At 45.3% G+C, this 14,022-nt stretch overlaps 1 protein-coding gene across 1 annotated transcript in view; it reads left to right on the plus strand.

Annotated features, from left to right (window-relative positions):
• Positions 1 to 5,873: 5,873 nt before the first annotated feature.
• Nrg2 (neuregulin 2) overlaps positions 5,874 to 14,022 on the plus strand; it is a 179,888-nt gene continuing 171,739 nt past the window's right edge. Inside the window, 1 exon segment of the mRNA XM_027400776.2 lies at positions 5,874 to 7,140. Coding sequence (XP_027256577.1) covers positions 6,444 to 7,140 — 697 coding nt within the window. The 5' untranslated portion in view covers positions 5,874 to 6,443.

The raw sequence follows: 14,022 nt of genomic DNA on the forward strand, positions 1-14,022 counted from the left end.
AGTGTCGTTCTAAGTGGATGATGTATACTATTTTTCATTTATTTAAGATCCACAACAAATGGGCTGAGACAGGAACTATTTCCGTTTCACACATTTTGCAGGTAAGGATAACGTGTGAAAGCAGAACTGAATTAAGAGGGAGGCAGCTTGACGCCACCACCCTCACAGTAAGGGAGTTACTCTGTGTCAGGTACCATGTGAGACATTCTGGCAGTACAGGATTTGAACCCAGTACTCATGTGAATCACTCAAGTGAAGCAAGCATTCTACCGTGGAACTACAGCCTCATCCTTGTGAGAATCTCTACGAATTATCTCGATGTTCATTCGCCAAATCGTAAGAGGTGGATCGATTGTCATCCCAATAAAGGTTTACAAAGGCAAAGTAATTTGTCTAAGTTCACATGAAACTGGGGTTTTAAAAGCAGACAAAAGATCAGTAGGCAAGGAGGCAGAGTGTTAGGGCTGCTCCTGCTGTGAGTGGTTGTGTGACCCTGAGTCCATCAGTCATTTCACATCTTCATTTCGTCCCCTGTAACAGGAAGATGTACACGGAGGTGCACTGGTGCTGACCTTCTGACCTCTGCTGAAGTTCTGGTGCTCTGTAACTGTTTTCTCTTTAGTCCCTTGTTTGAAATCCTTGGAGGAAAAGAAATGAACCACACTGAACCTGAAAGTGGCTCTGACAGCTAAATTTAGAAAACAGATCTCAAAAGGAGAAAAAAGTTTACAAAACGTCTTTATTTAGAAAGCGAGACTGTCCTGCAAAGCGTTTGTCTCAGTTTGTGACTCAGTGACCAGATGCAGGCCATACTTCTCCCTCTGCCTGGCCACTTCTCCTGGCTGCAGCAAGGACCTAGGTCAGGGGTCCTTTCTGCCCATGGACCAGCCCAAACTGGAATAAGCCCATCTTGTGTGGGAGGGCCCTGAGAGAATCAGCCAAGGTTTTCATGTGGGTGTTCTATCTTGAACTCAGAAGGTCTGCATAATTTTGTCTACCTCTGGTTTTGTTCTTAGTGATTATTTTATAGTGACACAACCCACTGCTACCATGAACCAGTTTTCTTTTTTTCTCCTATAACCTTATGGTGAGCTACGTGGACCTTAGCAAGGCTCGTTTACATATCTCTGTATGGTTCTTGTTCAAAAGCATTAGTTTGGGCTGATGAGATACCTCAGCTGATAAAGGCACTTGCAATCAAGTCTATTGACCCAAGTTTGAGCCTTGAGCCCTCCAAAACATTAAACAAACAAACACATAAATAATATTTTTTTCAGAGTGGGTTTGAATTTGTGGTAAGTTTCGGCAATGAAAATCACTTGTGAGTCAGGCTTGATGGTGCATGCCTTTAATCCCAGTACTCGGGAGGCAGAGACAGGTGGCTCTCTGTGAGTTCAAGGCCAGCCTGGTCTACATAACGAGTTTCAGGACAGCCAGGGCTATGTTAGGAGACCCAATTTCAAAAAGAAAAAGAAAGGAGAGAGAAAGTTATTTACCTTCTCATACAGTCTCCATTTTCCTCATCTTTTTATAAAATGATGCTTGCGCTACAGCAAATAGCATAAAGTTCATGGAAAAGGGCTTCAATAATGCCTCTTACTCAGAGAGACTGGTAGGGTTGTGTGTAGTGCCAGTGCTTTGACAATGAACACTCCTTAATTAGAATCCTCTCATTTGGGCAAGTTAGTCTCTAAAGGTGTTTTCAGTTTGTAAAACACAAGATTGCTGAAACATGGAAAGACAAGACATGAGGTGACTGACACAAAATATGCCACTAATTAATGGAAACTCGCCACAGTTATCAATTATTAAATCATGATGCAGAGTTGTGAGGTTCAGAGTACCAAGGTTAACTCTCTAAGACAGGTGACTAATTCACTTTGAATTCTAGGATAGGCCTGTATAGAAATGAGCTGCTTCAAGATACCATGCACCCTGCTCTTCTATACTCAACAGAAGCTAATTCTGCAAAAATTATCCTCATGCACACCACACCTTGAGGGAAGTGAGACAAAGTCTTTCTTCTCTTTAGACACCCTGCCTGAGTCTGAGTCTTCTGTGGCTGTAGCAATTCGGTCACTGCTAGGATATCAGTACTTTCCTTTACATTTGAAGGCTCTGAGATGGTTGGAATTCCAAGAAATCATTTATAATACTTTTAGCAATATATTTCTATTTTTTATTTTTTGATATTGGGTCTCCTGTATCCTGGACTGGCCTTCAACTGGCTGGTGGTCAAGGATGACCTTTATCTTCTGACCACATTGTTTCTACCTCTCAAGTGTTAGGATTACAGGTGTGTGCCACTACGTTGAGTCTCTGCAGTGCTGAGGATCAAATCCATGCTACCAACTGAACTCCACCACCATATATATATATATATATATTATATATATATATGCATGAGGATATATATTTGTTGGTGTGTAATTACACTGCTGTGACTCAAACCCAGGATCTTGCATATGCTAGGCAAGTGTCATACCAGCTGAGCCACATCCCCAGTCCTGCACTAAATTTTTCTTTAGATTTATTTATTTAATTTTGTATGTAGGAGTGTTTTGCTTGCATGCACCACATGCATGTCTGAAATCCACTGAGGTCAGAAGAAGGCATGAGATCCCTTGGAACCAGTAGTACTGTGGATGATCGTGAGCCAAGGTTCTGGGAATGGAACCTTGTTCCTTTGCAAGAACAACCAGTGCTCTTAACCTCCATCTCCCCACTACACCCTCATTTTTGTTTAAAACTAGATTTTCTTTTAATCTTGTTTAAGACAGGGTCTCACTATGTGTCCCTGGCTGGCTTCAAACTAACAGAGATCTATTTGTCTCTTCCTCACAAGAACTGGGATTAAAGGCATACACCACCATGCCTTACTACTTTTGTTTATTTTTGTTTTTATTTTTTGAGACAGGGTTTCTCTGTGTCTTTGGAGGTTGTCCTGGAATGAGCTCTTGTAGACCAGGCTGGCCTTGAACTCACAGATATCCACCTGCCTCTGCCTCCCGAGTGCTGGGATTAAAATGCCGTGCCACCAACGCCTGCCTGCCTGACTACTTTTAAAGTAATAATTTTAAAATGTTGAGTGTGGATGTGCATGTCTGCATAGGTCAGAGGACAATTTGTCAGAGTTGTTTCTATCTTTCTAGCATGAGAGTCCCAGGGACTCAGGTCCTTAGTCTTGGTGACAAGCACTCTTACCTGCTGATTCATCTTGCCAGCTCATTTTTTTTAATAAACAGAAAATCCTAGTGTGCAATAATTCCTTACCATGCAGAGATTTTTATCTCTTTGCCTGGGAATCATTAGTGTAAGTCACCAATTATCAGTCTCATTCAACATAAATTTTGCCTTACTTTGTGCTATGCATTGTTCTAAGTTCCTTAGACACAAGATCTCATATCAGCCACACCCTCCTACCCTCATTTTAAATGTTATCTCCTCAAAGAAGCCTTCCTTTATCCAAGTTGACCTTGTCTCCACCTTTCCATTATTCTCTATCATTTCATCCTGTTTATTTCCTTTGGAATACTGATCACTATAAGCAATTAGTTACTGATTTCACTATCTGTTTGCTACTGTCCCTCCAGCCAGACTAAGAACTTTGAGAGCAGGGACATTGTTTATTTGGCTTTTCTCCGTATATCCAGGAGCAAGGGCAGTGGCTTGCTGTTTGGCACAGACACATGGTGAATTGATTATTTATTGAATAAGTACATAAAATAGCAATATGACGCATATCCTATTATTTTCTCCATTACTCTGATGAGGAAAGTGGGGACTAGAGAGGAAAATGAACTCATATCAAAGCTAGTAATTTATAAAACCGGTTGAAAAATCCATTCTCTTGGACCCCAGAGTACAAGCTATTCACTTCTCTGGCTCCAGAAGCAAAAGACTGAACCACTGCTGCTGTGTATGCTCTTTGTCTGTCTGGAACTCTCCTTTTCATTGAAAAATGAGAGGTTAGAGTTAGCCATCCTCTTTATAGCAATATTTTGTGGTTTATGGTATCTCTATGAGTGAAGGGACTGTGGAGACTGGCTTGAGGCCTTTAAGAGTACTGATCTTGGGGCTGGGGAGATGGTTCAGCAGTTAAGAGTGTGTACTGTTCCGCAGAGACCCCCAAGTTAAATTCTCAGTACCATGTCAGGGATATGTCCCTTCAGGCCCCTGTGAGCATACACACACACACACACACACACACACACACACACACACACACGTAATTATAAAAATAAAATTTAAAAAAGAACACTCCCAGAGGTGGTAGTGCACGCCTTTAACCCCAGCACTTGGGAGGCAGAGGCAGGTGGATTTCTGAGTTCGAGCCCAGCCTGGTCTACAGAGGGAGTTCCAGGACAGCCAGGGCTACATAGAGAAACCCTGACTACTGATCTTCAGTCCCCTTTCTTCTCTTTCCTTTACTAAAAATTTGCTGGTTGTATTTTATATGTTGGCTGTAATAGGGGTTCAAAGACTCATGGAACATAGACCTTGGCATTACAGCTGCTAGAAGTACCTTGGAACCAATACTGTAACAGTGAGATTTGCAAGGAGCATGCTAATATAGAGGATGATGAAGTTAATTCCATCAGGTGTGTACGTGTTGATTGGAGTGGTGATGAATATGCACTTTGTGCAGGGGAGAGTACAATGCTGACCTGGACCTCAAGGAAAGGCTAGTTCTCCAGATGGACAAGCTAACAATGAGGCTCCCTGGACATGCAGAAAGAGCAAGAGCAGCCCAGAAGCAGAAGGGGACCCTAAAATGCTTTGCTACTACTCTTTTTGGCTTCTACTCTTGGGAATGGCCATAACCTTTCACTTGATTTTTAGAAAGCTCACTGGCTGCCGTCTAACTGGAAGTGTGTGATGAGGCAAAAGGTGTGAAGACCATTAAGAAGTTTGTTAGTGTTCAGACGAGTCACCAGGACTTGGGTTTAAGGTGTTTGTGGCATTTGGAGAGGAAGGAGATGGGTTACAGGTTTTTGAAGGTAGAACTACAGAACTTGGTAATTGAATGGTCGATGGAGACTAGGAACTTATCAGAATGGATTGGTGCCCTAGTATAAAATGTTACCACTTAGAAATAGAGGGAATTTGGAGTCTGGTGGGAGAGATACCGCTATTGGTTTTGGATATTCAGTTTGAAGTGTCACTTAAGAGAGCCAGGAGGAAAGGTCTGTAAGAGAGCCAAGAGTCCGGCACCCACCTTCTCCCCCGCCCCAAGAGCTGTCCTGGCTCAAGTCAGTCTTTCTTGGGCTAATTTCCCTGTGGGGCCCACCAGGAATCAGATTCTCAGAGAGCTTCACAAGCATTTCTGAGCTTGACATCTATCAAGGATAACAGCAGCATATGGAAAACTTCCTGAGCTCCCACTGATAAAAGTGCAGATTGTGGAATACATGTTTGCATCAAACACTGGCTTTTGGAAGCACCAGATTACAAAAGCAAGCCAAAAAAACAAACAAACAAACAAACAAACAAAACCCAAACCATTTCCATGGAGCCTCTCTGGCCCTGACAGGCTCTGGCTTTAAGCTAGCTCCCAAGAGCGCCCTCCTCCCCCCCACCCCCCCTTTAAAGAGTTGATTTTTTAAAAAGGAAATGGGGTTGTATAACGTGCAGCCTGGTTCCCCTTGACAACTGGAGAAACCCTGAGTTTGGGCGGATGGACCCACTTCCAATCATTACCCCTGGAGACAAGACTCCTTGTAGCCCTGATCCTTTAAAAATGATGGGAGTGGAATCATCTATCTCAGCTCGAATATCCAGCGGTCACCAGGCGGTGGCAGGGTCGAGCAGGTGGACTCTTAGGGGGGGCTGTTTCCAGGGTCCTCTTAGGGAAGAAGACTGCCCTGGAGGCAAGAAGCAGGCACTCCATCCCTGCCCTGGCTACCTCCCTGATACTTACAGCCTAAGGGCTGAAGGCAGGGGCACGCCCTGTGTCCTACACCCCTGTCCCTGGGATGCTATCAGAAGCCTCTTCGTTTCTCCACCCTCTCTCCTCACGGCACTAACCCCCACTGTCATGCCTATAAACCCCAAGAGCAAAGGGCGGCACGATTCCTCCCGCGCCCCTGCGGGCTGAAGGCGGGCACTAAAGCAGTGCAGTTCCAAGCTTCCCCTGCAGAAGCCACGCTCCTGACTTGGTCCGGGGATAGAGGGGGCGCGAGAGAGCAAGTGGGCGGGCGTCCCATCCTCCGCATCCTCCTCCAAGTCCTGGCGCGCAGGGAGGGAGCGCTGCGCTGCGCCGGGCTGCGCATCGCGGCCCACTTGCCGCCTGTCCCCTGCCCTGGCTGGGCCACCTCCCCGGGCTGCCGGTGGAGGGCTTCAAGGCGCTAACGTTACGCTGTTTCCGGTTTTCCAGAGGGCTCTGATTCCCCTCCCAAGGCGGCGGCGGCTGAGCGGCGGAGCCCCCCAAATGGCCTGGCCAGATGCGGCAGGTTTGCTGCTCAGCGCTGCCGCCGCCACTGGAGAAGGCTCCGTGCAGCAGCTACAGCCTCAGCGACAGCAGCAGCAGAAGCAGCAGCAGCAGCAGCAGCAGAAGCAGCAGCAGCAACAGCAGCAGCAGCAGCGAGAGCGGCGGCGGCGGCAGCAGCAGCATCTCCCGTCCCGCTGCGCCCCCAGAGCGCGGCCGCAGCCGCAGCCGCCGCAGCCCCGCAGCCCCGAGAGCCCCCGCCCGCTCGCGAGCCGCAGCCGCCGGCGGCATGAGGCGCGACCCGGCCCCCGGCTTCTCAATGCTGCTCTTCGGTGTGTCGCTCGCCTGCTACTCGCCCAGCCTCAAGTCGGTGCAGGACCAGGCGTACAAGGCACCCGTGGTGGTGGAGGGCAAGGTACAGGGACTGGCCCCGGTAGGCGGCTCCAGCTCTAACAGCACCCGCGAGCCGCCCGCCTCGGGTCGGGTGGCGCTGGTGAAGGTGCTGGACAAGTGGCCGCTCCGGAGCGGGGGGCTGCAGCGCGAGCAGGTGATCAGCGTGGGCTCCTGTGTGCCGCTCGAAAGGAACCAGCGCTACATCTTTTTCCTGGAGCCCACGGAGCAGCCCTCAGTTTTTAAGACGGCCTTTGCCCCGGTCGACCCTAACGGCAAAAACATCAAGAAAGAGGTGGGCAAAATCCTGTGCACTGACTGCGGTGAGTCGCCCCCTCCTTCTGCTGGAGAAAGGGGGGAGGAGGGAGGCGGCGGAGGATGGGGGTGGGGCGCAGAGGTGCCGCAGGTGCCCAGGCCTGGCAGCGCTCGGCCGCCGGGGGGTGGGGCCGCCCCTGGGCCGGGCGCCGGCCGCGGGTGGGTGAGGGTGTGGGCTAGGGGAGAAGGAGATTCGGGCTCAAAGTGTGTGTGTGCTAGGGGCGAGAGGCGGTGAGGAGGCGCTGGCCTGTGCCAACAGGGATCTGCGGCTGATGTATGGCATGTGGGGCTGGAAAGCTGCCATCATAGCCCAGTAGCGGAAGGGAAGACGGTGAGGTCCGGGCGGCGCTGGCCTGAGGCTCAGTGAGTCAGGAGTGACCCTCGGAGGCCTCGCCCGCTCCGCTCCCGGGGGCCTGCCTTGGCCAGGCTGGCAGGGTCTACAGGAGCAGCTGGGCAGACTCCCAGGCTGTGAAGGCCTCCGCTTCCAAGTTCTCCTAGGGAATGATCGCCCCCGCCCCCTCCTTCCTCTCCCGGCTCGTTGCTCGGCTCATCCACACCGCTGGCGCAGGCAGAGTTGGACTTTTTCTGCTACTGTTTTCCGTTCTCCGTGTGGCTCTGGGTTGTTTTTTTGTTTTGTTTTGTTTTGTTTTTGTTTTCCTCCGTTGTGCTTCGCCTGTCTTTGCTAAGCGAGTAGCTCAGCCTTAACCTTCTTAACCCCCGACCCAGAGAGCAGACACTCTTAGCAGTTTGTGAAGTATCTCACCTGGTTTTGACGGTGGTGGTGGTGGTGATGAGAGAGTAACTTGCATTTACTGAATGTTTGAAGTTCAGCACTAACATTTTCCTGGCGGGATGTATTGACCGCATCTATCTTCACAATGTTGGGTGCTGTACAGGAATGCTTGGCTATAAACGCAAGCCCGCACATCTGTGCCGCCCCAGGGTGAAGGTCTCCTATTCGGAAGTCAAAGAAATGACACTTTAACAGCGTTTTCTTATTGTCTCTAAGTCCCAATGATTTCTCAATAAGGTATTTCTTTAAAAGGCTGAATCTGCGGTGTTTAGTGTAACACCAGGTCTGTTGGAGCCATGAATTGTGATAGGTCTCCTGAACTCTCATAGAAGTGGGTGTATTTACCAGTTTATCGACGGTACCTGGGTAGTGTAGACAAGCTTGAGTAGGGGAAAAAAAGTGTAACAGCTAGCTGGAAAATCTGCTTTCATCTTTCTAGAGCAATCACTGTTTTTGGCTTTTGGAAGCTTCCCTCCCCCTACTCCTCTAAGAGACAAATTTTAGACAGTTAGTTGTGGGAGTGTATCTAAGCACTGTGCTAAACCCTGATCCCTTTAATGAGAAGAATCTTGAAAGTGTCTTACCATGGAGAGAAAAACTTGGGGAATGACAGCAGTTTACAGTTCAGATATTATTCCAAGCAATATTTCCTGCTTTTTAATTTAGGTTTTATGCTCTGAAAAGTTTTATGATGACAAGTTGAGACCAGCTAAGAATTTCTCTCCCTCTCCTCTTTTTAAATTCTACTAAGTATTTTATCTGAGATCCCTTGGGGAATTGTGGAACTAACTGTATTGTGCAGTGGGAAGCAGATAGTAAAAACATGTATTGAACCTTGTCCAAGGACAGCTTTTGTTTGGGTTGTTGTTGAATTGCTCCTGAATATGAACAGTGCATGTCTCCACACGATGCCTCCTCAGGGTCACCAAGGACTGATTGCTATTCAGCCACTATCATAGCAGTCATCCCTGCCCTTTGTTCCCTGTGGTGTCTCCTTCCTTGCACCTTGGTTGTTTGAGTGAGCATTTAATAGTTTCAACAGTTGAATGCAGAGATCATGAAAGATTTGAGGTCATAAATATACTCCACTTTTAGACTATGGGCAGCTCGTATTATTTATGTGTAGTATAGTTCTTGCAGAGATAAATTTAGGATTGCAATCACTTGTAAAGGGAAGGCCCTCACACATCATAAATTATCGAGGAGCAGGAATGAGTATGGCAGTAAATATTTTAGACTACAAAAAAGAATGCCTTGGATGATAGTGTACAGATAGGCATCAGAGGAGTTTACATAAGAGGATTAGAAACTAAAGGGCATTTTTTTTGTAAGAGGAGACTTATGGAATTGGGGATAATGTGACAGAAGAATGTAAACTATATTTTCTACCATTCAGTTAAAGAAAACATGTGCTGTAAAGGCTTATTAAATGAGGAAACAAAATCAGCCTAACTAACCACAACACCTTCCTTGTGCTCAGCAGGAAATAGCTAACACATTCATTTTCTGTTTTCTATTCTAAAGAAAGCCCTGTGGGCCACAGGGTCATTGGGAACATTCTCTCCTTGGAGCAGATTTGCCCATTGCAAAATAGGGAAGCTGGCATTTGGAAACTGTCATTGTGGCCGTTATATTGAGCAACTGGAGTTGAATTGTTACTTTGTTAAGCTAGTTTCAACTCTGAGCTGTCTGGGTTACAGAGGTGTGTGGTTCCTGGGGAGGTCTTCTAGAAACTGTGTTTGGGGAGGGGACTTAGCAATGATGTGCCATATGGAAGGATATTTTGAGGGTGAAAGCACATGCCCCAGTCACATCCACCCAAAGATCATACTGGATCCCTTCTAAATGAACCTCATAATGGCTAGTTGCAACTGTGAAGTATAGCCTGAGAGTGTGTGATCTAAGGTAGAGTGGTAGCTGGGGGTCTCTCTGGAAGAGCAATACCAAAGGGGCAGGCGTCTTTTATAAGTCCAATGTATAGCATTTAATCAAAATGACTACCTCTAGTGGTAAAGAAGAAAATCTTTGCATTTCTAAGAAATTTGCATATATGCAGAAGTTTTCTGAGCCTTCTGTGGAAAGGAGAGGTAGAGCTACAAAACCTTATAGGGACGCATAGCTCTGTGCCACGATGCAAGTGAGTCTGGTTCTTTACATAGTGCTCTACTGTAAGAGCTGATCACACGTATTTGGTGAGCATCTCTTACAGTATCCTCATCTTGTTGCTTTCTCAGATATATGTTTTTAAGCCATTTCCTAATTGGATATGTGTGGAGACAGCAGGAAAGAAGACAGCAGCTTCCTTTGGGACTTGCTGACTTGTGGTTCTCCAGTGTGAGGTGTGCTTCTGGGGACTTTGACACCAATCTGGCACTGGGATCCACATATTAGAGGGAGGTGGTTCACAGAACTCAGTAGAGCAAAAGTGGCCGCATATTTTTAAAACATGGTTTATTTGCAGAATCTTTTCTTTCCCAGCCAGCTGGGAAGCCAGCTGTGCTGCAGCTTGAAGACGGGAAAGTGAAACCAGATTAGAAGCTGACCGGTCCCAGGGGCTTGGTTATAGGTTCAGGGACTGCACTGCACCCCAGTGCCATTATTGCTTGGGTGGTTGCTTTCCTCTGCAGAGTGCAATTTGTGGGACAGAAATAACATCTTATCTTTGAGATCTTCTTTGTCCTCATCCCTGCCCCCTGGCAGTGTTTGGTACTATGTCTAGTTTAGACACTCTTTTGAGTGGATGAAGTCAAGTTCATAAAAGGAGCTTCCAGATCATGTTGAAACAATCTCAACTTTCTAATCCCTGACACCAAGTTTTGTTCGGGAAAGCTGAGTCTGACTATAGCCTTTGCTTGTCACCATGGGAACCCATTTTTCTTCTCTTTTCTTTTTTTTTTTCTTTCCCCCTCCAAAGGAGCCTTTATCAATTAGACTACTTGGCCACAATATGCTTAATCACTATGGTGATTAGTACTAATGGGATCTGAGAGGTAGGAAAGGAAGATCTTGCTGGAGAAGATGCTTCGTGGTCTGTGTGTGTGTGTGTGTGTGTGTGTGTAGAGGTAGGCTGCCACACCCCCTCCCAAATTTAAATGCAAATAAAAGAACTATTAATTTGATTAGCAAATGTTTTGGGATCTTTTGGGTCTGATTAATAGTCTAAAGGACTAACTTCCTCTTAGCTCCTAATCAAGGCATTTGTAGCCTCCTTATCATCCTTTATTAACCAGAGCTTTTTAATTTTATTCTCTAGTAACAGCTTGTTTTTAAAATGAAGCTGCACTTACGTTTTTGTATAAGAAACATATTTTTATGACTCAAAATTAAGAAAATACATCAGAATGTAGAGTGTAAGTTTTCCCCTTGTCATACCTTCAGCTACCCCACCCTAAAACAATAATAGTCTAATTTTGAAATGTGTCATTCTCTTAAAAATTGTTTTTTCATAGTGTTAGTAGATGGAGAGTGTTAACTGCCATTAAGACAGTTGTATGGTAAATTCTTCCCAGTTACAACCCAATATCTTAACTACCTGGGTTCTTTCTTTTCTGAGTCCTTTTCTGTGTCAAGTTATCTAGTCAAAGACCTTCCTTTTCCACTTTACCTCACAAATATAATCCTAGGATGAAAAACTAAACTCTCAACTCAGTTTTCAGATGCATTGCTGTTAAAACATTCCATGGCCAGGCACAGTGGTACATGCCTTCAACCCAGCATGGTGAGTTCCAGCCATCCAAATCTACATCGTATGCCATTAAACTCTCTCTCCCTCTCCCTCCCTCCCTCTCTCCCTCTCTCTCTCTCTCTCTCTCTCTCTCTCTCTCTCTCTCTCTCTCTTTCTCTCCATGACGGTGGATTTTGTGAGTCCTTACTGGGATGCTCAAGAAAGCCACCCAAAGACTTGTCTCTGAAAGTGAGGCCTGCCCATACAACAAGCTCTCAGCACAGCCAGCTGTGAGGAGTTTCAGGATTCCATGTCTGTGAAGAATGTGACTTTGACCATACTTGTATGTTGATGATTCTAGAGGGATTTAGTTATCTGAGAACTGTTAGGATGTCCACTGAGGTAAAGGATTAGAATGTTGGAGAGGATCAGGGAAATGCCCTTTGGGTACATAGAGGAGAAAGTAAATATGCAAATATCTAAACACTGGGACTCCACCCCCTGAGTTGGCTTAGTGGCATTTGGTGTTTTAAATATTGACTTGGGAAAGGAATGGTGATATCAATATCAATCTGTGAAGTCTTTTTAAAAATTTTCTTCCTTTTTTTGAGACATGGTCTCACTATGTAGCCCTGGCTGCATGCCCAGCACCCTGTGCAGTTTTTAGCAACATATTCTTGGGGTTTTCTTTTTCAAAGGTTAAAGTGTTGTTAGTATAAATTTTACTAAAGAAATATGCTTCCATTCAATTTTGAGTTTGGTTAGATAGATGGATGTGAAATGAGTATTATTTTCATCCCTGTTTGTAGTGAATCAAGCCTTTCATCCAATTTACCTTTTGGAGTCTGTACACAGAAATAAATCCAGTTTATGAGTTTCAAGGGATTATATAGGCAACTCTAGAAAACTGAGTAAGTGGTTGAGTTGACTGTGACAGTATGGTATCATGACAAAGTTGAAAATGTCTTTTTTTCATGTTTAAATTAGTTTTGGTGACAAAGCAACCTGTACACTTAAAATTTAAAACTGAACATCACCTTTTTCCTTTCTAGTGGGGGAAAAGGTAGAAAATAAGATTACAAAAGAGGATGTCAATTCCAAATAAAATCTTTACATGATCTGCTCATTTTTCCTTTGAGTGGCAGGGCTCAAGTCATCGTTAGAAGATAATTCTGTTTTGAAAGTGTCACCTTAAACTGCAAGGATGTCTGTTAAACATCATAATTAAGCATGCTAAAGGAGAAGCCATATTGTCAACATGTCCAGTCAATCCACCCAGATATCTCAAACCCACTCTGTGCTGAAATGTCTATTCTTTTTATGAAATTCAAATGGACTCTTTTAATAATAACAATACCCAGGCCTAGGTAGAAGATGACTCAGTGAGTGAGTGTTTGCTGTCAGGTCTGGTGACCTGAGTGTCATCTCTAGAGTCTACATGGCAGAAGAAGAGAATTGGTTTCTGCAAGTTGTCCTCAGGCTTCTGTACACACACAGTGGCAGGCACACTCATGCACCAAATAAATGAATTAACTAATTAATAAGTATAAGAAAATAACTATGTATACTTATCAATCTTGCTGACCTAGAGTGCCATGCAAGGCACACATAGAGGACATGGAGGACAATTAGAGGGTGTTAAAATGACATGAAGAAGACATGCTAGAACCAGGCAAAAATCTGGGAAGCTTTTGCCAATCTGGGGTCAAAACACAAATTGCACTGATTGAGATCAGTTGTTACCAATCAGCTGTGATGCTTTTGATAATTATGAAATGAAGTTGAATCCAGTACTTTTTCCCTCAGCTAGTTGCTTCAAGGAGAGTGTGGCATATGAGCTCAATCTACAGTCACATTCCCCTCCCACTTTGTATATGCAGTGAGAGCCAAATACCTCTCCAGGGACCTTTTCTGGGACAGAGGTACAGCTTCTCCAAAGCTGGTATTTCTGTGAGTCTGCTCAGGACATGGCTGTGCTGCTAGCCTCCTGAGGTGGGTGAGAAGTGGTTGACATTTCACTTCCTCTTGCAGATGTTTCCAGAAGGGCAGAGGTACAGGTATCCCCAGGGTTTCTCTGTCTACTAGCAGTAAGACCCCCTGCCAGGATAATGACACTCAGGTTACCCTCTATGCTCTTTTTTGGATGCAGAAATCCTTCATGTCTTTTTTTTTTTTAATTTAAATCATTCATTGGTTGTCTACCCTGTTCTAAGGACACTGCCCCTCCCCCTTTCCTCTTTGGTTTATGAAGACTGAGAATGGACTGTCCTTGTCCATTAGACTGGGATGTTTTACTTGGCCTTGATCTTGGTATTGGCCCATCTAACAGAAACCAAAATGAACCAACTCAGAATTGAATGAAAGGAAGGTCACCGAGTGGCTAAATACCTAACCCAGTTTGTGCAACCATCAGGGTAGCATTAATTCTGTTGT

The sequence above is a fragment of the Cricetulus griseus genome, chromosome 2, assembly GCF_003668045.3.
Source record: "Cricetulus griseus strain 17A/GY chromosome 2, alternate assembly CriGri-PICRH-1.0, whole genome shotgun sequence".
In the NCBI taxonomy this organism is placed as follows: Eukaryota; Metazoa; Chordata; class Mammalia; order Rodentia; family Cricetidae; genus Cricetulus; species Cricetulus griseus.